The 21439-nt window shown below is 37.0% G+C and overlaps 1 protein-coding gene across 4 annotated transcripts; it reads right to left on the bottom strand.

Moving 5' to 3' along the window:
* Positions 1-289: 289 nt before the first annotated feature.
* On the bottom strand, positions 290-20390 carry LOC121871401. Of its 4 annotated transcripts, none has more exons than XM_042373642.1 (12): positions 19286-20390; positions 18792-18911; positions 15956-16345; positions 15318-15574; positions 14459-14651; positions 11921-12042; positions 9958-10089; positions 9170-9397; positions 8353-8602; positions 7518-7738; positions 2817-3128; positions 290-2596 (listed from the first exon to the last, which is right to left on the bottom strand). In XM_042373642.1, exons 2-12 carry the CDS (start codon positions 18853-18855, stop codon positions 518-520), a joined length of 4248 nt encoding a protein of 1415 aa, XP_042229576.1. In that variant the 5' UTR covers positions 18856-18911; positions 19286-20390; the 3' UTR covers positions 290-517. The 4 variants fall into 4 exon arrangements, with proteins under 4 accessions (XP_042229576.1, XP_042229575.1, XP_042229574.1 ...); XM_042373641.1 differs by having other exon boundaries at positions 18792-18974; XM_042373640.1 differs by having other exon boundaries at positions 18792-19107.
* Positions 20391-21439: the final 1049 nt, after the last annotated feature.

The raw sequence follows: 21439 nt of genomic DNA on the forward strand, positions 1-21439 counted from the left end.
CTAGCCCTCTTTGGTGACTGTCTTACAGGCACTTTGTCTGTTTATTTATAATTTCTTTCTTAGTTTAAGGGTTATTAGCTTTCTCACTCGCTTTTGACGATTCAGTGTTATAATTGTACACTTGTATAACAAAATAGTTATAAAAATAACACGAATTTCCACATCAAAAGACGAAATTTCAACAAGTTCAGTGGTGCACTGACTACACAATGAACCAATATGGCGCCCGACGCTCTTGCTGTGAGCCGCGGTACAACAATATTCATGCGCCAGACGAAATAGTCCCGTATTCATCCGCGTTCGTTGTAGGAGTTGCGTTCGTTATAGCATTCTCAATTTTATAGGTAAAATCGTTCGTTATAGGAATATTCGTAGTAGAATCCATTCGTTATAGCATACCCCACTGTACTTTACATACCGGTATGTAATACTGTTCTACTGTACTGATTAAATTCCTTGATAAACATATACATATTGGCAACATCCGGTAAGAAGAAAATACACACATACCTTTACTTTACAGTATTTTGAAAATTACATTCTTCTTTACTTTATCATGATTTATTTCCTGCAAACTCTGAAGAAACTGAACAGTAGCTTGTATTGCTCCACTCACCTTTGGTTCCCATAGTAAAGGCATTATAAGAGATTCAACATATTTCTCAGAATATGATGCCCTTTTTAAAACACTTATAATTCTTTCAATAAAGTATTCTTTATCCCATGACAGTGGTTGTTGCTCCATCAACTGTTCAAGAAAAAGGGATTTCAAGGTCCTAAGGTTGGGAACACTTACACCTACAGGATATATTTGCCAGGAACGACCATAGCGGCGTTCTTCTTGCTTTGGCAGCCACCAGGAGGTGCTCAACAGCTTCACAAAGAAAAAGCAAGCTTGTAGGACAATGCGTTCTTCTTCCGTCACTCTAGCAATAATATATTTATGTGCAACATTAAATAAGAACACCCAGTTTCCTTCAGATGTGTTGGTTACGTGTTCATAAGTGTGAGACTGTAAGTAATTCTGGAATCGTTTTGGTAGCTTATGCAGTTGAAACCATTTTGGGAATGGGGCCTTCAAGACTGGATTGAGCATTAAACGCAATAGCAACATTCTCTGCTTCTCCCGGTAAGCAGCATAAATGCACACTCCAGTTGGAGTGTGTGCTAAGAAAGGTGATATCAGTGCAAGAGATTTAAAGCTAGTTGTTACAAGAGCCTCATGGGTTGCTTTGAAGAATGAGTTTCTAAAATTGGCTCCTATGAAGAGATCCTGATCCCTAGATGAAGAAATTTTTACAAAACATTCTCTTTCATTTCTTTCAATCTCCTCAATGGAGATACAGCCCCCTTTCAAGGAATGATACTCATCAACCTCAAGATAAAATTCAAAATTCTCTGGGAGGAATAATTCAATTTTTTCAGCTAATGGGTAACTCGATATAACTTTCCCAGCAAATCTTTCATCAACTTCTTTAATCTTATCAAATAACAATTGAATATCATGCTGCACACAACTTTCAAATTCATTGGACACAATATCCTCCATTTTCTTCTGTTCTTGAATTAAGGTATCCCACAGAGTAGTGAGATTTGTAATTCCAAGCTTATTACATCTATGAGACAGTATTAGTTTTGCCTTGGCATGATCCCCCTTTACATTTGATATCTTAGAAATATCTTGGGAAGACAAAAGATCCAAATGACACCTGTTAATACTATCATTGAATTGTTGTAACATTACCCGAGGCTTCATACCAACACTACATTCCATATCAGTTCCAGTGTACTCTTCCATGTACTCCATGCACTCCTTGTGGCCTCTTATTGCAGCTAAGTGCACTGCAGCAAGGCCACCTGATGTCAAGCAAGTGTGGTCAGCCCCTTGGGACAAAAGATACTCAATCATGTTAATCTTACCATAGGATGCAGCAATATGCAGCATAGTGCTCCCAGAGGCCTGGTGCACTATTCCATTAATATCCAAATGGCTGTGCACTCTTCTTATTCTATGCAATATTGTTACAAGGCTCAGTTCAGCAAGCAAATACAGAAATGCTCTAGTCTGTTTATCAGTCTGTCCTTCTTTTGTTCCTTTTGCATAATTTAACAAGTCTTCAGTGGCTGAATCTCCAATTTCTTTTTTCCTTAATTTTCTTTCAAATTTTTGCAACTCACTCTCCAACAAATCATTCATAAGTTGTTCGGATATCTTGTCAAAATTGTAATTTGAGCTACAGGGATTCATCTTTAAGTCACGACATAAAGAATATGCAGTTTCAAGATGGTTGTTATTGACAGCCTGAGCAAGTGGATGTAGGTGGTTTGGCAGAGGGTTAAGACATACCCCAGCCACACCCAGAAGCTGGCAGGTGAGAGTCAGCCCTAATCCAGCTGCTACTGCCAGCATATCAGTATAATTGAGTGAGCTGCTTGTTGGCCAGCGGTCCAGCCAAGTATTCAATTCCTCTCCCAGTCTGTGTCCTGATACCTCAGCAATGGTTTTCAGGTATGCCATTCCATCATTCATAATGTTTTGTATGTCGTCAGAACCTGGTATCATCTCCATCTCGGCTTGTAATCTATTACAAAATGCCTGGAAATGAAAAAAAAAAGCATTAATAGCACACAAACAAGATCTTATAAATCTTAAAAACAATTCTTCCTGTTACCATGCTTGCATTTGACCAGAATCATTATGTCTATGCTCATGAATGGATGTTACTTAACTGCACTATGATCTTATGCACAAGAAGTTACAAAATTTCATTGCCAAACCAAAAATTACTGGTACAGATAAATTAGTTTAGGCTTACCTTCCTAATAAGAGCAGGAAAGAGAGCAGGAAGACCAATTGTATTATGTGCAGCTTCAAAAGGTGTGTTTCCTAGAAGGCCATGAGCACAGAGGGGCGCTCCAGCACTCAACAGGAGAAACACTGCATCTCGGTGGCCCCCCTGGATAGCCTCAAGTAGGGGGTCTTTACGGGTCCCCAGGGGCAAAATTCGCACACCTTTCATCATGAGATCTTGCATTACTGTTACATTCCCCGTTCTTGAAGCTTCAACTAAATCCTTGAATCTTGCCAAAGACTCAGCAGAATTTATCATTCCAAGACTTCCCACAGCCTGGAAGTAAATGTTTATAAATATATAAAGGGGCCAGGAATGAGAATTGCGAACTGAAATCCCATTCTTTCTATTATGGGTGGAGAGAATGCCTCAAGATTTAAATACTTACTAATATCTTATAGCCTGCATTTTCATTTTGGATATAACTGCTGAGTACAGTACAGGCATTCCTCGTTTCATAAACTTTCAAGATATGAAAATTTATTACATCCGAAATTAACACCTCTTTTCCATTTAACGAAGTCTTTTCCTGCTTATATGAATTTGAGTTCCAGCAAAAATTAAAATTGCACATCCCCCAGGAGGCAGGTGGGGTGGCCAACTTGGAGATGGGCAGAGACTTATCTTTACTCAATGATCATAAGAAACCCCTCCCCTCCCTCCTGCATCTCCCTCCAGCCTGTGTCTTTTGTTCCACCATTCCCCACCCCTTGTGGTGAACCCCGACTGCCCTCCCTAAGGTAATCGTTCCAGCTGTTCAATTTGGTTGTTTGAATTCACAGCTGAGGGTGGTGGTGTGATTATTTAAGTGTTACACTTAACATCAGCTGGTGGCATTGTTGCTAAATTAGACTTGTTACTGTATTCGCATCCTCCAAGCCATCTTGCTACCAGGGTGAGCTGTGAGCCATGTTATGGTTATTATTCAACTTGTAATTTCAGGCAGATAAACTTAACTTTCTTCATATTTTTTATACTCGGTTACATGCACACACACTCCTCCATACTGAATGTGCAAAAAAAAAAAAAAAATAAATAAATAAATAAATAATAATAATAACTATCATAAGGTGAAAAACATGAAGGGAATAAACATTTCTTGGTGTGCGAGAGTTATCTCGCTGAGTGAGGGAACTGGAGGGGGGAGTGGAGGTAGTGTTCCAGCTGGGCTGAGTTGCTACAGTGAGCTTTGAGGCCACACGCTATGTTAAACTTTCATTTTGCCTTTCCTTAATACTTTTGTTGCATATTTTTATCTACTTTTATTTTATTAATGTTTTTAATGCATTAGGTAGTAAATAGCAGTAAATGGATACTATTTTTCATTAGTTAGGTAAGTTTTTTATTGTTGTTCGTGAACTGATTTATGTTTTGGTGGTATAATAATGGGGTTTTCTTGTCATTTGTTGTTATTTGAGATACAAAAATTAGCTTAACAAATGGTTTTCCCAAAATCTAACTCAATCATTAAGTAAGGGATACCTGTATGGTCAGAAAGATACTTCTCCAGCCATAACTACTCTGTCCACATGAGCTTTGAAACCAAGACCTAGAGCAGATTTTATCAATGTAGTTAACTGACTGGCAGAATGAGGTGTGTTAGGTTAATCTTGAGCTCTTCATTATTTGATTGATTTTCTTTATATTTTGCAACTGAAAGTAATATTGACAAACAAATGTTGATCTAGAATGATATCTAAAGCTGGGAAAGAGTAGCTACTTCTACAGGAATATCCTGCTTATCACAAGGGATGCGCTCCTAAAAGTCATTGCGAATAACGGATTTGCAAATACTGGAATGATTTTCCCCCTTAAGAATTAATGTGAATGGGGGGATGTGTTCCTACCGACAAATTTGACCACAAATTTTTCAATATACTATATACGCTACCCATTATCTGAGGCTATGAGGAATCAGGATCGTGTGTATATTGTAGTACAGTACTAATAGATGTGAGGAATAAAAAAAATTATACTAATAAATAATACAGTAGAATGTTGATTTAAAGCGATTCAATTTAAAATTATTGATTTAAATCGACACCCACAATTAAGGGACAATGTATTAATTTAAAGCGAATCTTTCCTATTTCACGCGAGCCAATCTGGAGCATCATATGGAAATACACACTGATTAAAATTTTGCGCCTAATATTTCCCACCAGATGCGTCTCTGGGCACACTACACGGCTGCCCGCCACCCTCCCACATCCTCAGTTCTTGCGCTGACGCTCTAGTGAACGGACATATTGTGTGACACTATCTCCTTCTACCACGTGCATCACCACTATGTCCAAGAGGCCAGCTACTACATCATTAACTACCCCAATTTGAACAGTGATGTGGATGACGAGTTAGTCGAGTTGGGCTCTGCATCTTCAGAGGATGAATTGCCTAACCAAAGTTGAGTGAGAATCCATTTTTGATAGCATAAAGTAATTAAAAAATAAGTTGAGAGGAAAGTGAAAGTGCTTGGTGAGTCGGACGAGAGGCGGGTGGTGCACGGCGCCAGCGTGACCGCCCTCTCACATCAGCTGATAGCTAGTAGACAGACCATTTTGCGTCCCGTAATTTTTCCTGAGTTGATTTATGAGTGTTTGTTTTAACATAATACTACAAAAAACAATGTTTTGTTTATTCTAGATGGGCTGAGGTGCATCTGGGTAGACTCTCAGTCTTTTAAGTATTTTGTGTTTCTCTCAAGTACCAAACTAAATTATTCCTTTGAAATAACACTTCGATTTAGTGCGAATTCCCTTTAAAGCGACCTCTCTTGGAATGTCTTTCGTGTTATATTGATGTTCTACTGTATAAAAGAATAAATACCACACTGCCAGTTGGCTATAGTTTCACTAAAGGTGGGACACAGGAGACTGGCGCAGCTGAAATCCCCAACACTGCACTCTAACTACAGAGCACCTGAGAAATGTTTATTCCCTCTGTTTTTTTATTTTTTGATAATCATTTCTTTTTTTTTTTTACACATTTTGTATGAACAACTGCACGTACATGTAACAGAGCAAACAAAATGAAAGAAAATTATGTACATCTACCCGAAATAACGAGTTGTAAAATAACAATAATGCAGCTCACAGCTTGGTAGCTGAGATCCTCGACACTGCATTCCTCTCCCGGTCCTTTCTTCCCCTCACACGATCGCACACTAACTACCACGGACATAAGAAATGTTTGTTCTCTTTATGTTTTTGACCTTATGAAAATCATTTCTTTTATTTGCATTTTTTGCACATTCGATATGAACGATTCTGTGTGCATGTAAGAGCAAAAAATAAATAAAATAATAAAATTACGTACAGTACTGTATATCTACCCAAAAAGACGAGTTGAAAAATAACAATAACACAGCTTGGCCTGGTAGGGGGATGTACCTACAGGGACAGTCTAACTTGGTGACATGCCAAGTCCACACAGACATTCACTTCACACACATACACACCCATGCTCTTTATATTTCTTGTTTATATACAGGCCTTAAGGGTCTTGGATTTGGGAGATCTTTCGATTTGGGAATACTTATATCCTGTATGCAGAACCTGTATAATGTGGTAGCTCACCCAGCAGTGATGGGCCTAAGTCTATGCACAAAAATCATTTATATTACATTTACAGTATATGGATACATATATTCTGCAGGTAGTTATATGAAATATAATTTAATAATTTTGGGTATAAAATATATGATGAGATGTACACTAAAGACCCAGAAAGGTAAGCAATCACTACCGTCTGTTTGGCATCGCCATGACGCCTGACTCTGAGGCACTAAACAGTCTGTGTCTTTCCTTTATTCATTACACATACATACTTACCCTAGTAAAAATTATGATATATGCCATATTCAGTGTATTATCTACCATAAATATAATGAAATAGACTTTCGGATTTCAGAGCATTTCGGACTTGAGAATTTTGGATAAGGGAAACCCAACCTGTAATAGCAATATACAGGTACACTCAATATAATGCAACAAAATAACTACAATACCATAAAAACAATAAAAGAGAACAGTATGTGTGTACACATTTGTAAATGAGTGTAAACATTTAAACTAGCATTTACCATAGCCATATGAAGAATTCTAGAAATTTTGCCGTGATTTTACACACTGCAGGCATGGGGTGAGTGTCACCCATGCACGCTCCATGTGAATGATCCCATTGAACTTCATTAATTTCTAAACCACGCAGGTCATCACACAGAAAAAACATGCTCGTGTGAAGTTGGCCTTACAGTGGAATATGAGAGCTGTGGCTAGCCCACGTGGTTTGAAATATTAATGTGGGGCATCGTAATTTTTATTTGGAAATAAGCAAGGTTTCCTTTGTGAATAATGAATAGTGGTGTTAAAATATCAATTGCAGTTAAGTGGGGTTGTGAACAGCGAGGTACAGGTAGTCCTGTAATGCAATTGACCCAGAGCCATTACAGTATTGAATTATAATGGGCTCAGTGTATATGTTTATGCACAACAGCAAAGTTTCCGCCTTCTTTCCTCAGTGAGATCCTTCTTTATGGTAATCTGGTACTGAAGAGAATTCCTTATAACTTTATGAAAAGTACAGTACTATAATGCTTTACATGTTTATGAGACAGACTGTAAACATATGGTGCCAAGAACAGCCAATGTAAAACTTAAAACTAACCTTGGCAAGGTGGTTGGCTAGGTGTGCGTTATCACTGTCACGTGCCAGCTGATGAGAATATTTGTTCTGGTGGTTGGACAGTCGTGGGTCACAGCCCAGTGACAAAACTAAGCTAGCCAAATTCACCCAAGCCTCTTTTACACTCAAGGCCTTCCCATCCCAACACGTGTTGCGTTCACTTACACTGGCTTTCTCCGCCAGGGCATGCAGTGCTGTGTAGCCTGTAATAGATATTCTTAACCTTAGTCCTAATGGTAAAATTGGATCATATTTATTGTTTGGTTAAATCTGACCAATGTTAACCAGTAACTGCAGCCCTGTAGATAAATTTGGATCATGATAAATACAAAAGTATAATAAAGTTTGACCAATTAACCACCCTGTAAAACTGTTAGGTTAGATTATGTCAGCATTAGGGTGGTTAATCATGAAGTGAAATAAGCTCGGGTGGAAGTTCTTTATGTGATCCAACTGTTAATCTTGGTTCTGTAGATAAAACTGAATCATTGTGATATATAATTTGTTGACCTTTCCTCACCTTACTATTTGCCCCTTGTTGGCTTACTAACTGGTTACACTGTCGGTCAGTTCTATTACACACAGTTGGCATATAGAGTAAACCTCTGTTGTATGCAATTTGATATGACATTAAGCATCAATTCAATAATTAAATGCAGGCATTTTTCCATTTTACATGTGCCTCTACTTCTTTTCCTGACCAAATGGCTAGTAAGCTGATAAATGGTGAAATGACAAATAAAATTTACAAATTAATTAACTTAGGAAGAGATCACTATAATTCAAGAACTCATAACAGAGAATAATTACCACTAACCTTTAAAATCAACAGCATTAACATACACGCCATGATTCTCCACAAGACTCCTGATGTCAGGTGCAAGCCAAAGAGGTCCTCCATCAGCTAACATAACAGATGAAGCATAATGCAAAAGAGAGCGGCCATGTTGATCTTGAATTGTACCTGGGAGACTGTAGGCACGAAGTAATACATCAACACCACCTGAGTACCGGTACTGTCCACCACTTGCTGCTTCAAACACTGCATCTACTTTTTTTGAGTGGTCCTGGGGAATAAAGATATTGCAATATCATAATTTATATAAAGAAAATGTTCCATTAAAAAGAAAGTTCCCTAACACTAACCCCATTTTTAATTTGATCAAAAAAATATGCATACTGTATATGCTTTCAACATAGTCTCACAACAGCTGTTCCATGAAGTGATGTCCTCCCACCAATGATAAGTAACAACACCGACACCGACTGATAATAGTTGAGCTACACGAATCACGGCCATGGAACAAGGCTTGGTTCTGTAGTGCACTGGATGGCTGTGTGGTAGCATGTGGGTAGACCGCAGCTGACAAATGCACACAGAGGCGTCTGCATTGGCCGGCCAATGACCACCATTCATGTGGATTGTTTACATCGTAAATTGGGGGGGGTGGTAGTTAAGGCTGAATATCGTAGATAGGAAGATTGTAAATTGGGGATACATACCTGTATATATACATTACTGTACAAATACAGTACTGTACTGTAATTGAATTGAAATTGCTTTTCTTCATAAAAATCAAATCAAATATATTATCAACCTGACTATATCTCAAATATTGTCCACATTACACTACCTGTAAAACACCCAGTATCATATCATTGTGTGGAACATCAGGTTGAAGGTGCATAAAGGCCTCCACTGTCTGTAGGACATTACTGTGACCTCTGCGATGAGCTTCTTCATATGGTGAAGTATCCCAGCCATCTAATGTCACTTGAGGACTGGGCCCAAGGGTAGCCAGCACCTGCTCCACCTCCTCCTGCTCTCCTGATGCCACTGCATTCCACAGTCTCAGTGGTGCCTGCATAAAATGTGTGAGTTAAGAGCATTTGGGGCTTATCTATCTTCAAAATCATATTGCACAATTTCTCTGGAGAAACAGTACACTGAAATGAATATGGCACATTAAAGTTGACATAATTTTGATTGGGATGCTTGTATCATTTCATGTTAATATTAAATAAAAAACTAATAGCTCTGAGTGCTTCCATCAGGTAATCACATCTAACCCACACAAGTGTGAATAATGGACATAAAACATTGATGATAATGATAAAGGATTATGAAAATTCCAAAAGAAAGTACAGTCTTGTACTCCCAAAATACTGCAACTCTTACTATATTAAGTAAAACAATATACAGAAACATATTCTCCCAACAAGATATTCAAACTGGTATTCGAATTATGTAATTAAATCAAACTGACTACAGTACATGTATGGTAAAGGTACAGTATGACCTTTTATTTTAATCATGGTTACTTATGAAAGGATTTAATTTTTGTCATTAATACCAAGTGTTGCACATCTTCTATTGTGAAGAGAAATAAAGTTGAGAACAACAAACAAAAACCTATCTTACTGCAGATCTGGGGTCATCAGTATTGATCAGAGAGACAGACCTCATCAACATGGGTCGTCTCTCTGGCTGCAGCTGGATCTCCACATCTTCCTGCATAGATTCTGATATGAGGTGCATTCCTCCGAGGTATTTCTATGAAAAAAGAAAAGGAAAGAAATTGCACTGTTCTCAGGAATTCATAATTAATAAGTACTGTACCAATTTCTTATGCAATATGATACAGTTGTGTATACATTTTATTCCTCATATTGATACATAGCAACTTTCTTATAGAAACTGCAATCAATGAATTTCTTTGTATTTTTTTAATAATGCCAAATGGCTCTCATAATACAGCACTGTATAAGGACACTTTTTAGGCGATTCTATGTCAAGAAACAACCTCCATAATATCAACCAGGACTGATTTATTGATCTACTGAAATGTATCAATCAATATTCCCTCCCCATTTTACCATCCCGTGAAGAGAGGGGATGGTAAAACATACCACCCCTCCCACGCTGGGGTCTAGGAAGTCTTCTGAGTTTGTCTAATGAGCACCATTCATATCACTGTAGTTGTTAGATATATTCATGGATGAAGTAGTAAGAAAGGTGACAGAGAAAGGTACAAATTTGATGATAATGATTTAACTTGCAGATGATACTGCTCTAGTGAACAGTTTGAAGGAAAAGTTGTAAATGCTAGGGAAATGAGTATAAGTTTATACGTAATGTGCTAAAAAAGATGAAAAGGGAAGCTGGGAAATATAAATGGTAGCTTAGCTGGTGACAAAAAGGAGGAAAGGAGTAGGTGAGGTGCTTCAAATACCTGAGAGAAGATATAGTACGAGGAAATAGAAGACAAAATTATGTAACCTTGAATCTGATCAATGCAATTCTATTATTTAAAGTACCGCTTCCAACTTTTTGAATTTAATAGTCTATTTTCACAATAAACATGATTTTGCTTAGGCATTCTTTAATACTTTAGGTTTTGGTAATCTTTGGTTTAATCTAATGATGCAGTACAGTATTTAAATAAAGCAATGAATAAATTTCACCAATGACATTTTCTCACTCATTAAAACCAGGATTTCTTACTACATACAGTTATTGCTGATTTAGTTATGTTTATATACTTAAGGGCATTTTTTTCAGTACAGTACTGTAAGCATGATTTTCCTAGAATAGTTTTGATACTGTACCAAAAAACTTGGAAGTAATTAGTGTGAAAAAAAAATTATGAGTTAAAGGTAAAGACTTGGAGACAGCAATAGCCAGGTCCACTGACAGGCCCAATCAGCTACTCTGCAGACTCAACCTACATTTATCTACGGTAGCTAATGCAACTTATTCAGCTTTTATGTGTTTCATTACCACATTTGTTATAGTTGTCAGTTCAATATACAGTACAAGGGTTTTGGCTTAGACTCATTGCCTGATACTGTAGCAACACATAACAGAGGTATGTGAAAATGTACAGTTTTCTCACATTCCTAGTTTCCTCACAAACACATTTTACATAATGAACTTATACTTACACACACACACAGCTTTTCACAATCCTATATTACTGACAAAGTTTATTGAATATCTTTATCCTTGCATTCAAAATAAAGTACCCAGATTATACGACTTCATACTCACGTACAGTGGGATCCACAACCTGTATGATCCACAACCTGTATATCATATTTTGAAATCCTTGTTAACCCGAGTCATGGGAAAGAGACAATGCAGTAAATGTGCTCAGAACACTGCACATCATCACACTGATGATTACTTACAAGATAACACAATAAGAAAATTTCCTCAGCATCTCCCCAATATGAATACTGTACTGAATTTTTTTTATTATCTATACTTATTACTCACAATTCATACTGAAATTCCATGAAAATTATACTAAAAAAAATGTTTTTCATTTTACAACAAAACTACAATTTGTTGGAATGCATATTGGTGGCTGAAGCTGACTGACCTCAATCTTTGGCCTGTGATAGTGTGAGACAACACACATGATGATGACAAAGACAAGGAGGATGGCCAGCAACACTGCTATAAACACCCACCAACCACTCCAGCCAAGGTCTTTGGGATGCTCTGCAAATGCAAATTAGAACATCAAAATATATCCACAATATCAAAAAGATAATTTTTTGTACATATCCAGTATATATCCTAGTTAACCATGTGGTTATCACAACTAGTGATGAAGGAAGGAAGCTGTTGGCCAGTTCTTAATAATATTGTCCACAGCTACTGTAATTCACACCCAGCACTGTTCTTTCTCTCACTGTTTATGCTGGTAGACTGCGCCACAGGTCTACCACTTTCTGCCTGATGATGTACTTCTATATACTGTAGGTATTCAATCTACAAGAGTCAGTGAACTTTAAACTATGATCACTTGTGTTTATAGTGCAGTCTGGGTATACATTTTTCATCCTTTTAATGTTTTTAATGTCTCTAAGATGTCTACCTTCTATTGTTTTATTAGATGGACACAACATTGGACAGCCAGTGGTCCTGCCATATTCGTTGTTTATTTTGCGTTTTCCTTTCTACACTTAACTTTTGGTCTATCTCAGCGTGCCTACCCCTAAACATGCAACAGTGCAATGTCTGGAGTCGAGAAAACAAAAAAAACATTAAAATGCGTGTTAAATTAGATTTCCATGTTGGAAAGTTGCTGGTGAAAAGCAGTTGGCACAGTGCTCCATGGGACTCACTCCAATACTTGTGAGGGCCATTCATGGCAATGCTGGGATTAGGACTAGTGCCACATGTGTTATACAGCCCAACCACCAATCATGAACAACAAATTGTTTATTTCCACTTTTAAATGTGTATATGTATTGGAATATTTTTGTCTACTGGAAAAAAAAACTCCCTAGAACATAATTCCCCCTAATTACAATATTTGAATTCTTAAGAGAAAACTTTATTCACTTAAAAGTCAAGTTTTCCAGGATGTTAAGCAGGGAAGGCGTACGTACGGTCACTCAAAAACTATGACACAAAAGAGGAAGGATTTTGGTAACCCTACTGAGACAACAGGAGTCACAGTGTTCATTCTGAAATTCATCGACCCCACTAAGTAGAGATAGTTTTTTAGTAATTGTACATAAAGAAACCTAACAAAACAATATAAGAAAAAATATCAACTTCAACTTTCAAATATCACCTAACATTGCAGTGCAATCCCTGGCACCTATCTCCAAAGCATCATACCCACTGGGATGATACAAAGTGATACATACAGTACTGTAGTTTTTATTAATAGTCAGGTAAAACAGTGGAGAGCAAAGAAGGTGTGACTGTTCTGAGGAATCATCAGCAGGAGACTAAAACATTATAGAGCAATGGCCTTAAAATCAAAGATGGCAGCCCAATGTGGTAGCACTGATTAGGTAGCCGAGTTCTAGTTAGGCCTCCTATATCTACAGGGCAACCATTGCTTAATATTCTCCTCGTTTTGATGGTGATGGTTGAGGCAGGGACTGATGCACAATTTTAAGAACAACCCCCAGCTGTCAAAGGGTGCACAGCATGATTCCAAGCCCCCCTCCCACCCCAAAGTGGCTAGCAAAGTAACAAGAGGTGCATGGGGGCAGGCATCAAATTATATAAAAATGCATAACAAGTATACAGTGAACCCTCGCTTTACGCGGTCAATTGAACCCATGGAGGCCCGCGTAAAGCAAGAAACGCGTAAAGTGAACAACATAACATATGGGATTTATTGAAATAGAGACCGGGCTGACCCCCAAACTCCACTTTTTTCCGACGCAATACCTAAGTTCTAGTAAATATAACACCTTAATTTTATGATGGTACGCACACACAATTAATATTTAAGAGAAATAGAGAAATACAGTCCCAAGTTAATGTCCATTCAAATAATGGACTCAGCTCCCTCCCCCCTTCTCACACTCGCTGGCTCCTCCCTCTCTGAGAAATGTTTGGGGGAAAACACTAGATTTTAAGGTATAGTAATAAATAATACCTCAAACTAAAGTTAGGATAATATAATTGACATTGCTGGATTCCTTGCAAGACCAGGAATATTTTGAATATACATGTCATATATTTTGCACAAAAGATAACATATTTGCTCTGAGTAAACAAAATACTTGCATTAGATCTAAAATTTGTATGTCTAATGCAAAATCTATGATGTATATATTCAAAATGATCATCAAATTGTAAGAATTCCAGCAATGTAAATTACAGTATATTCTGACCGGGTAATTTGTATGAATTTTATGAGCTAAATAAAAAATTATACTTCACCCTCGTATATGAGTAGATGCATCGCGTAAAGTGGGAATTCCAGTTTTGGCAGGGTACCGCATAAAGGTAGAAACGCGTAAAGCGGGGTATTACTGTACAATACAGTATTTGAATAAGAGTAATATGAGTGTTTTAAAAGTCTTTTGTATGTAATTGCAAACAAAAAAGAAGTCTCAGCTACAACTTAAGACCTAATGTGAATGACTAAACCATTAACTTTTACCTGTGCTGGTGGAAGCAGGAGATGCATTGGTTACAGGAGAGGGAGGCAAAGCATCAACAATTGGCTTGCTGTGACTGGGCGGCAGTGTAGATATTTTCTGCAGGATGTAGAATGGATGCTGGTCCGGATTGTCTATCACCATGAATGTTGGTCTTGACACAAGTGATAATGATGCCAGCACCTTTGAGCCCTCCTGGTAAAGTGCAATCATGATGAAGAATATTTATTCTGTAAGAATACAGATTATACAATTATACCCCTGTACATATCGTATGTGTAAGTCCTTGCTTAACGTTGCTCCCCACAACGTTGTTTTGTTATAACGTCGCTACTCTTTAGATACCCATGATTCGGACAACGTCCCGCCGATTCGGTATAACGTCGCCACAGACTATTTTGTACGGCACATCACCTTCTCTCACCCAGTCAGAGCAGGAGGAGGAGCCACCCTCCAGGTCTCAGTGACTCCCCACCCTCCTCCTCTCCACTACCCACCACACACTCGCTCCACCTCCGCCCATCAGTGAGTACAGTACAAAATGATTTAGTTTATTTATCTTTTTGGATGTATAATATATAATATTTTCTATAAAAATTACATTGAATTTCTGTATATGTAATGTATTTTATGGGACAAAGGGAGGCTGGGGTTCGTAACTCCCGTATTTTATCTATTTCTTATGGGGAAAATTGATTCTGTTAACGTCGCGGTTTTCAGGAATGGAACCACAACGTTAAGCGAGGACTTGCTGTATTTATACAGTACTATATATAATACAGTATTCATATTGGTCATTTCATGTAAAAAAAATTTTAAACAATGTAAAATATATATAAAAACACTTAAATAGATAAAAACCTTTATCTTGCAAGATACACCATTTGTGATATAATCCAAGCAGTCCACAACCAGTGGGTGCTCAGTAAAGGGTGGTAAAGGGTTGGTGGTGTTGGTACTGATGCTGTTATTGTCCCAGCCTAGAGTGAGAGTCCTTCCACCCAGTATGATGGTTGGCAGGATGTGGTGGTTGGAGTACACAGCCAAACAATGCCAACCTGACATGTTGGACAAGGGCATCACTTCTCCTTTGCCCTCTACACGCCATGACATTTTCCCTGTAATTTACATATATTTTTGCAATACCTGTACAGTATGCTGTAAACATTGAAATTACATAAAATTTTTGTGCTATGAAAAATATCACCACTGTCCACGAATGTTTTAATAACCAGAAGAAGTGACAGAATTAATGTACTGCACTAAAGGAAAAACACAATACAGTATATACCACCTATGAGTTTCAAGAATTATTAAGAAGATTAAATGATAGTTTCATTAGCATTGTAATATATTTGAATTCAATCACTGCATTCACAACACATTTTATATTCTTATTTCATTTTCAATCCATCTAAATATTAACAATAAAATTACAACATATTCTGTATCCAAGAGTTTTCTTACAATTTAATTAAACAGGTGTTCTGTAGGCCTACCAGTATGACAGTTGATGGTGATGTTGCTGCCATAGATAACAACTTCCTCAGCAGGGTGGAGTACAGGGTAGGTGATAAGCAGCCCAGATGATAAAGCTGCATTGGTCAGTGTCACATTTTTACGGATTGATAACGTAATGTTGAGCCACCCCGAGACATCACTCAATGGTTTCGTCAAATCAAAGTTTTGGTAACTTTCATGTATTTTTACACTAATAAAGTTTGTGTAAACCTGTATTATGTCTTGCCTTGTAGCTGTAGAATTCTCCAGGAAACTGATCTCAAACTGAAGACTGGGCATGTTATGGGTGATATTTGGGGTAACCCATGCCCCCACCACCACTTGTGACCATGCCCACTTTACCTTCCTGCTACTCGACACCACACAATCTGTAAAAATTGCAAGTACCCTGTACAATATTTCATCACAGTCAAGAAAGAAACTCAACTTAACCTTAATAACAGGGAAACCCTAATAAAAAGATGCATTGTATTTTTCATCCACCTAATAATATAAAAGATATCTGTAGGATTAAAATTTGTCAAATAGCATGTTAGTTTCCATACATGTGTTACATTATATAGCCAATTATAAAACTGTACAAGTGATGGTAGATGTGCAAAAGAAATTTAAACAAGAATAGTTCAAAGAGAAAAAGGTTGATGAAATGCTATATGTATTAGTACTATGGTAGAGGTCAGAAGCATGGTTGTACTGTATAAGGCTACATGCAATATGGCGTCCCACAAGACTGTCTGAGAAAACTGAAAATACCATCACTAGTGTGCTTCAGATTATATGAGATTATTATTAAAACCTTCAAAATGATGATAGAATATTGTAAAAGTGATGGAAGTCACATCCGCATCCAGGGAGCATCCGCCAAATTTTCTCATCCACATTTAGAAGATGCGGATGTTGCAGATTTGTAGAGCTTGGAATTTTTATAACACTTACTGTATACTGTATAACATGAATATTTATATAACACCATTATATAAATACTCATATTTTATCACACACACATCTACAGCAACAGACTGACCTATCGGGAGTTCAGGCATTTTTCTGATGAGCCAGAGAGCCAGTTGGGCTTAGATAACCTTAGTAAACAAAGAGGGTGCAACTTTATACTGTACAGCAAAATATTTTACCATTCTAACAGCACAATATTTGGCTTGAAATAATAAATCTACGCATTTTTTTAAAGGCTCGGGAGTACTGTACTGTATTGAGACAGTATTCAAGTACAGTACAATATTGTATAGGAGAAATGATAAAATCTATAGAAATAAAAGCTTATTATCTTATTTCCTCAAAGAAAAAACAATAAAAAAAAGTGTCTCCGTACAGTATATATGAAATAATAGCAGTCATACTTAGTTGGAAATTGTCAACAATATCAATTATCATTCTAGAAAAGTTCTAGAAGCATTGAAATTGCATTTAAAGTACAAAAATGTTAAATAAAATATGAATTAAATCCCCCAATTAAGTAGGGACATACAATAAATTAACTGCATCACAGCACTGTACTGTACTGTATATATGAAATTTTTCAACAAAACTGAAGGAACATTTAAAGCATAATCCTTTTTAGAAAATAAAGATTATCATTTTATATTCCCCATTAACGGGAAAAGGCAGTCGACTATAAGTTTGAGCTCTTTTATCATGTATTCTGGTGTTCTCTTGTGTTTCAGTAGAGTTGCCTTCTCTCTTGAAAACAAAGTTTTACAACCACCATTCAGGCTTCAGGTTCAAATTTGGCGACACAGATCAAGCTGGTTTGTTTACGCCTATCAACCCTCTCAAGTTGTCGTATTGCTGTTACTTTTTACCAGATGCTATTTGAGCTTGATGATTCCATTTGTCTGACACAAAACAATCAATTATTATAATCTTAATGAAATTATGGAAATGCTTGATGCGTTGACAAGGGTACTTATACTTTGGAAAATTAGGTTTCATTTTGTATATCACATGTAAGGATAATTTAGGTTAGGATTTTTAGTAAATTTACAGTATCACACAGGTCTTTATTTCCATATTAAAAATTGGTTTTTCCTAGGTATTTTGATGAGTTTCGAACGAATTTGATATTCATTTCCACAGGAAATCACGTGTTTTTTAGATTCGCCCCCCGACAATCATAACGGAAAAAGTTGGATTTCTTTTTAGAATAAATAACAAATTATATTACCAACCAAGAAAACCTAACCTAACCTAACCTAACCCCTTGTTCATGCACCAGCCGCTTAAAGAGCGAAGATGGAGGCCTGGAGCGATGCGTGAGCAGGGGGTCAGACCACCTCCGCCATAAGTAAACAAATCTTGAAAAATTAATATCTCGGTTATCCTTAATTTCCGGTGGAAATATCATAGAAGAAAAATGTCTTAGAATTGTGTAAACATTACGAGATACATATTTTTAATACGGAAATAAAGACCGGTGTGATACTATAAATTCACCGGATGTTAAGTAACAAAACATAGTTCCCCCTTTTTGGGAGCGACTGTGTAATCCCCCTCCACAAGATAAAGCCTAACCACGCCTTTGGTTTACCCTTTCTTTGCTATGTACAAACAATGTATAAAATTCAACAAATATACTCTTGTTTAGGTATACGCTAAGCCATTAACATAAAGCTAAAAAAATAATAGCGTTTTATTGCTCTTTATTATCTTCGTCATGCTCGTTGGCTGGTATATATTGACGTATTTACCAATCTAATCAGATTGTTTATCCTCCCATTGTTTAATCCCCTTCATTCTCCGTCTAACTAGTTACCATGAAATGATTTTAATTTACAACAATATAACAAAATTCCTGACCTTGGTAAGTGAGTGCAGTGGCCGTTCCCAGCAGCAGCAGGAGTGTCGCTAAGTTGTAGTTCATCCCTCGGCTTCAAGCGCCCCGCCGTCTACACCTGCAGGATCTCTTGCACCACTTGGCTTGGGGTGAACATTGCAAACGTCTATTGTCATCTGCAGGATCAGACATGTCCCATATCCTCCCTGAACCCACATTTGACCTTATATAATTATTTTTACGTTTTATATTTTCAATGTCACTAATTAAATATCTAAAGACGGTATCAAGATGCTTGTCAATATGTTCACCACCAAAAATAGCCAGATGGAACTATTTCTGGAAATGTCAATGATATAATGATTTAAATATAGTAAAAAGAAAATATACACGAAACCTGCTAAGAAATATCATCACACCACAATAAATACTATGACTTGTCACAATAAAGTAAAGTAAATTTCCTGTTTTCAGTCATTTAAATCATAAAAGCCTATAATATCCTTTGCTTTATCACCTGGACAAATCCAGTCGATTACTTCACCGAACATGTGTTGTACTTCACTGTTTCAACAGCTAAGGCCTCAGAACAAATACTAATCCAGTTCATATATTAAACTGATACTGAAAAAACTTAAGAGAAATGTTTTTCTCTCCAGAACAACAGCACTTCTAGTGGAGAATCTCTTCAGCAGCCTTCAACTAGAAACTTGAAGGGACCTATGGAATCTTTATCAGGCTACCACGACACCGTCCTTATCTCGTCTGATAACATATGTAATGAATGTTATCAGTGGATTTTATCAGTAATGAACTCTCAAAGGAAATATTGGGCAGCTCTATACCCACCTCCAGACCTACGAGTGAATTCATACACTATGTAAGAAAACTGAGTAATTTATTATACTTCCTTCAGAGTTGATATTTAATCGAGGATTTTGGTCGATATATTTGTTACCGATGTGTATTCTAGATGAAGAAGTCAATCTATTGTAAATTATTAAACGAGATTAATTGAATGCAGGATTAAATGAAATACCATGTTTTACAAAAAAAATAAAAATGCACACATGAAAATGTTAGACATCGTTGGCTGTCCAGATGACCTCTAATATATGGTGTAGCACGATTTACTTATTCTAGCTTGCATAATATCTTATTAATGTGCATACGATTAAGTTTATCAACACTATGACAATTTTTTTTTAAATAGTCATTTACCTCCCCAATAAAGCACTAGTAACTATTATTGTAACCGATCACAACAGTATGCAGAGGTCGGTGATGAGTTGTAATGCTAAGTATAATACCCCAAGTAAATATATCCTGGGCATTGGCATGTAATGTGAAATCCTGGTGAAAGTAATAATATATTCCATGGTAAATATTGTAAAATATTCCGTAGTGACCATGCACGGAACTTTACTGATTCTTTTAGGTCGATGGATCCTTCTCGGCTAAGGTTTCAGTTTCACTGCCAACTGGTTTGATATTATTATCGTTTCAGTCATCCAGCGAAATTTAGGGAGCAGTTAGATTAGGTTACATTAAGCTAGATTTGATTAGTTTCAAGATCTAAATAGAGGGATGACGGAAAGTATAGTTTTACCCACACATCTAGCTAGGTTTTTCCCATGGTAAGTGGTGCAGATTCACTTGAATTTGACGTTCATTTCCGCTGGAATGAGTCGTTTTTGAATTATCACCCCGCCCCCCCCTCCAACAATGTGGGGATAAAATACTAAAGCGAACACTTAACAAACTGTATGAGAGACGTGACCGATCGCCCAAGCGGCTAACGAGCCGATCAGTGGCTAAGTGATCAATTTATTGTCTTGCATCGGTCTTTCTTTCGCTGTTATTAATAAGTGCATTTCGTAATGTTTAGACAATTCTAAGACATTTCATTTTATGATATTTCCACCGGAAATTAAGGATAACTGAGATATTAATTTTTCAATAGTATTACTTTCGCTCAGTCACAAGATTCGCCATGTCTTGTTCACTTTTGGCGGAGTAGTTACTATTGCACCGGTCTTTATTCTGACATTAAAAATAGGTTTCTCCTATGATATTTGATGAGTTTCGAACGAATTTTATATTCATTTTTGCCAGAAATCACTAGTTTTTCAGATTACCTCCTTCCTTCCCCACCCAACAATCATAACGGAAAAAGTTTTTTCGAATAAATCACAAATAAAATACCAACCAACCAACACTAACCTAACCTGACCTAACCGAACCAGGGGGGCTCCCCTTTTGTTCATGCACCCACAACTTACCTTACTCTGAAAAAGAATCAGGTTCATCTGAGTCGTCAATGCACAGGTGTTGTAGACGCTTATGAAGTGAAGACGGAGGTAAGGAGCGACGTGTGAGCGGGTGTCAGAGTTCAGACTCCTCCAAGAGTAAAGGCGAAACTTGTGACTGAGCGAAAGTAATAATATTGAAAAATTAATATCTCAGTTATCCATAATTTCCGGTGGAAATATCATAGAAGAAAATGTCTTAGAATGGTCTAAACATTCCTAAATACATGTAAATAACAGCGAAAGAAAGACCGATGCAAGACTATAAATTCACCAAAGTAAAAGTTACCTAGCCTGTAATAATATTAAAACTATAAAACTTACCTTATTCGTATTTTTGGTGTTTAGTATGTGATGGTGTA

The sequence above is a fragment of the Homarus americanus genome, unplaced genomic scaffold, assembly GCF_018991925.1.
Source record: "Homarus americanus isolate GMGI-L3 unplaced genomic scaffold, GMGI_Hamer_2.0 scaffold45698, whole genome shotgun sequence".
Taxonomy (NCBI): Eukaryota; Metazoa; Arthropoda; class Malacostraca; order Decapoda; family Nephropidae; genus Homarus; species Homarus americanus.

Bases quoted from the DNA above. Each gene is read 5' to 3' on its own strand.
- LOC121871401 (XM_042373642.1), bottom strand. From the start codon at position 18,855: ATGAACTACAACTTAGCGACACTCCTGCTGCTGCTGGGAACGGCCACT. The intron at 7,739-8,352 runs GTTAGTGGTAAT...TATCTATTACAG, and splicing joins TAATGCTGTTGATTTTAAAG to GCTACACAGCACTGCATGCC. The intron at 2,597-2,816 runs GTAAGCCTAAAC...TTTCATTTCCAG, and splicing joins TTCCTGCTCTTATTAGGAAG to GCATTTTGTAATAGATTACA.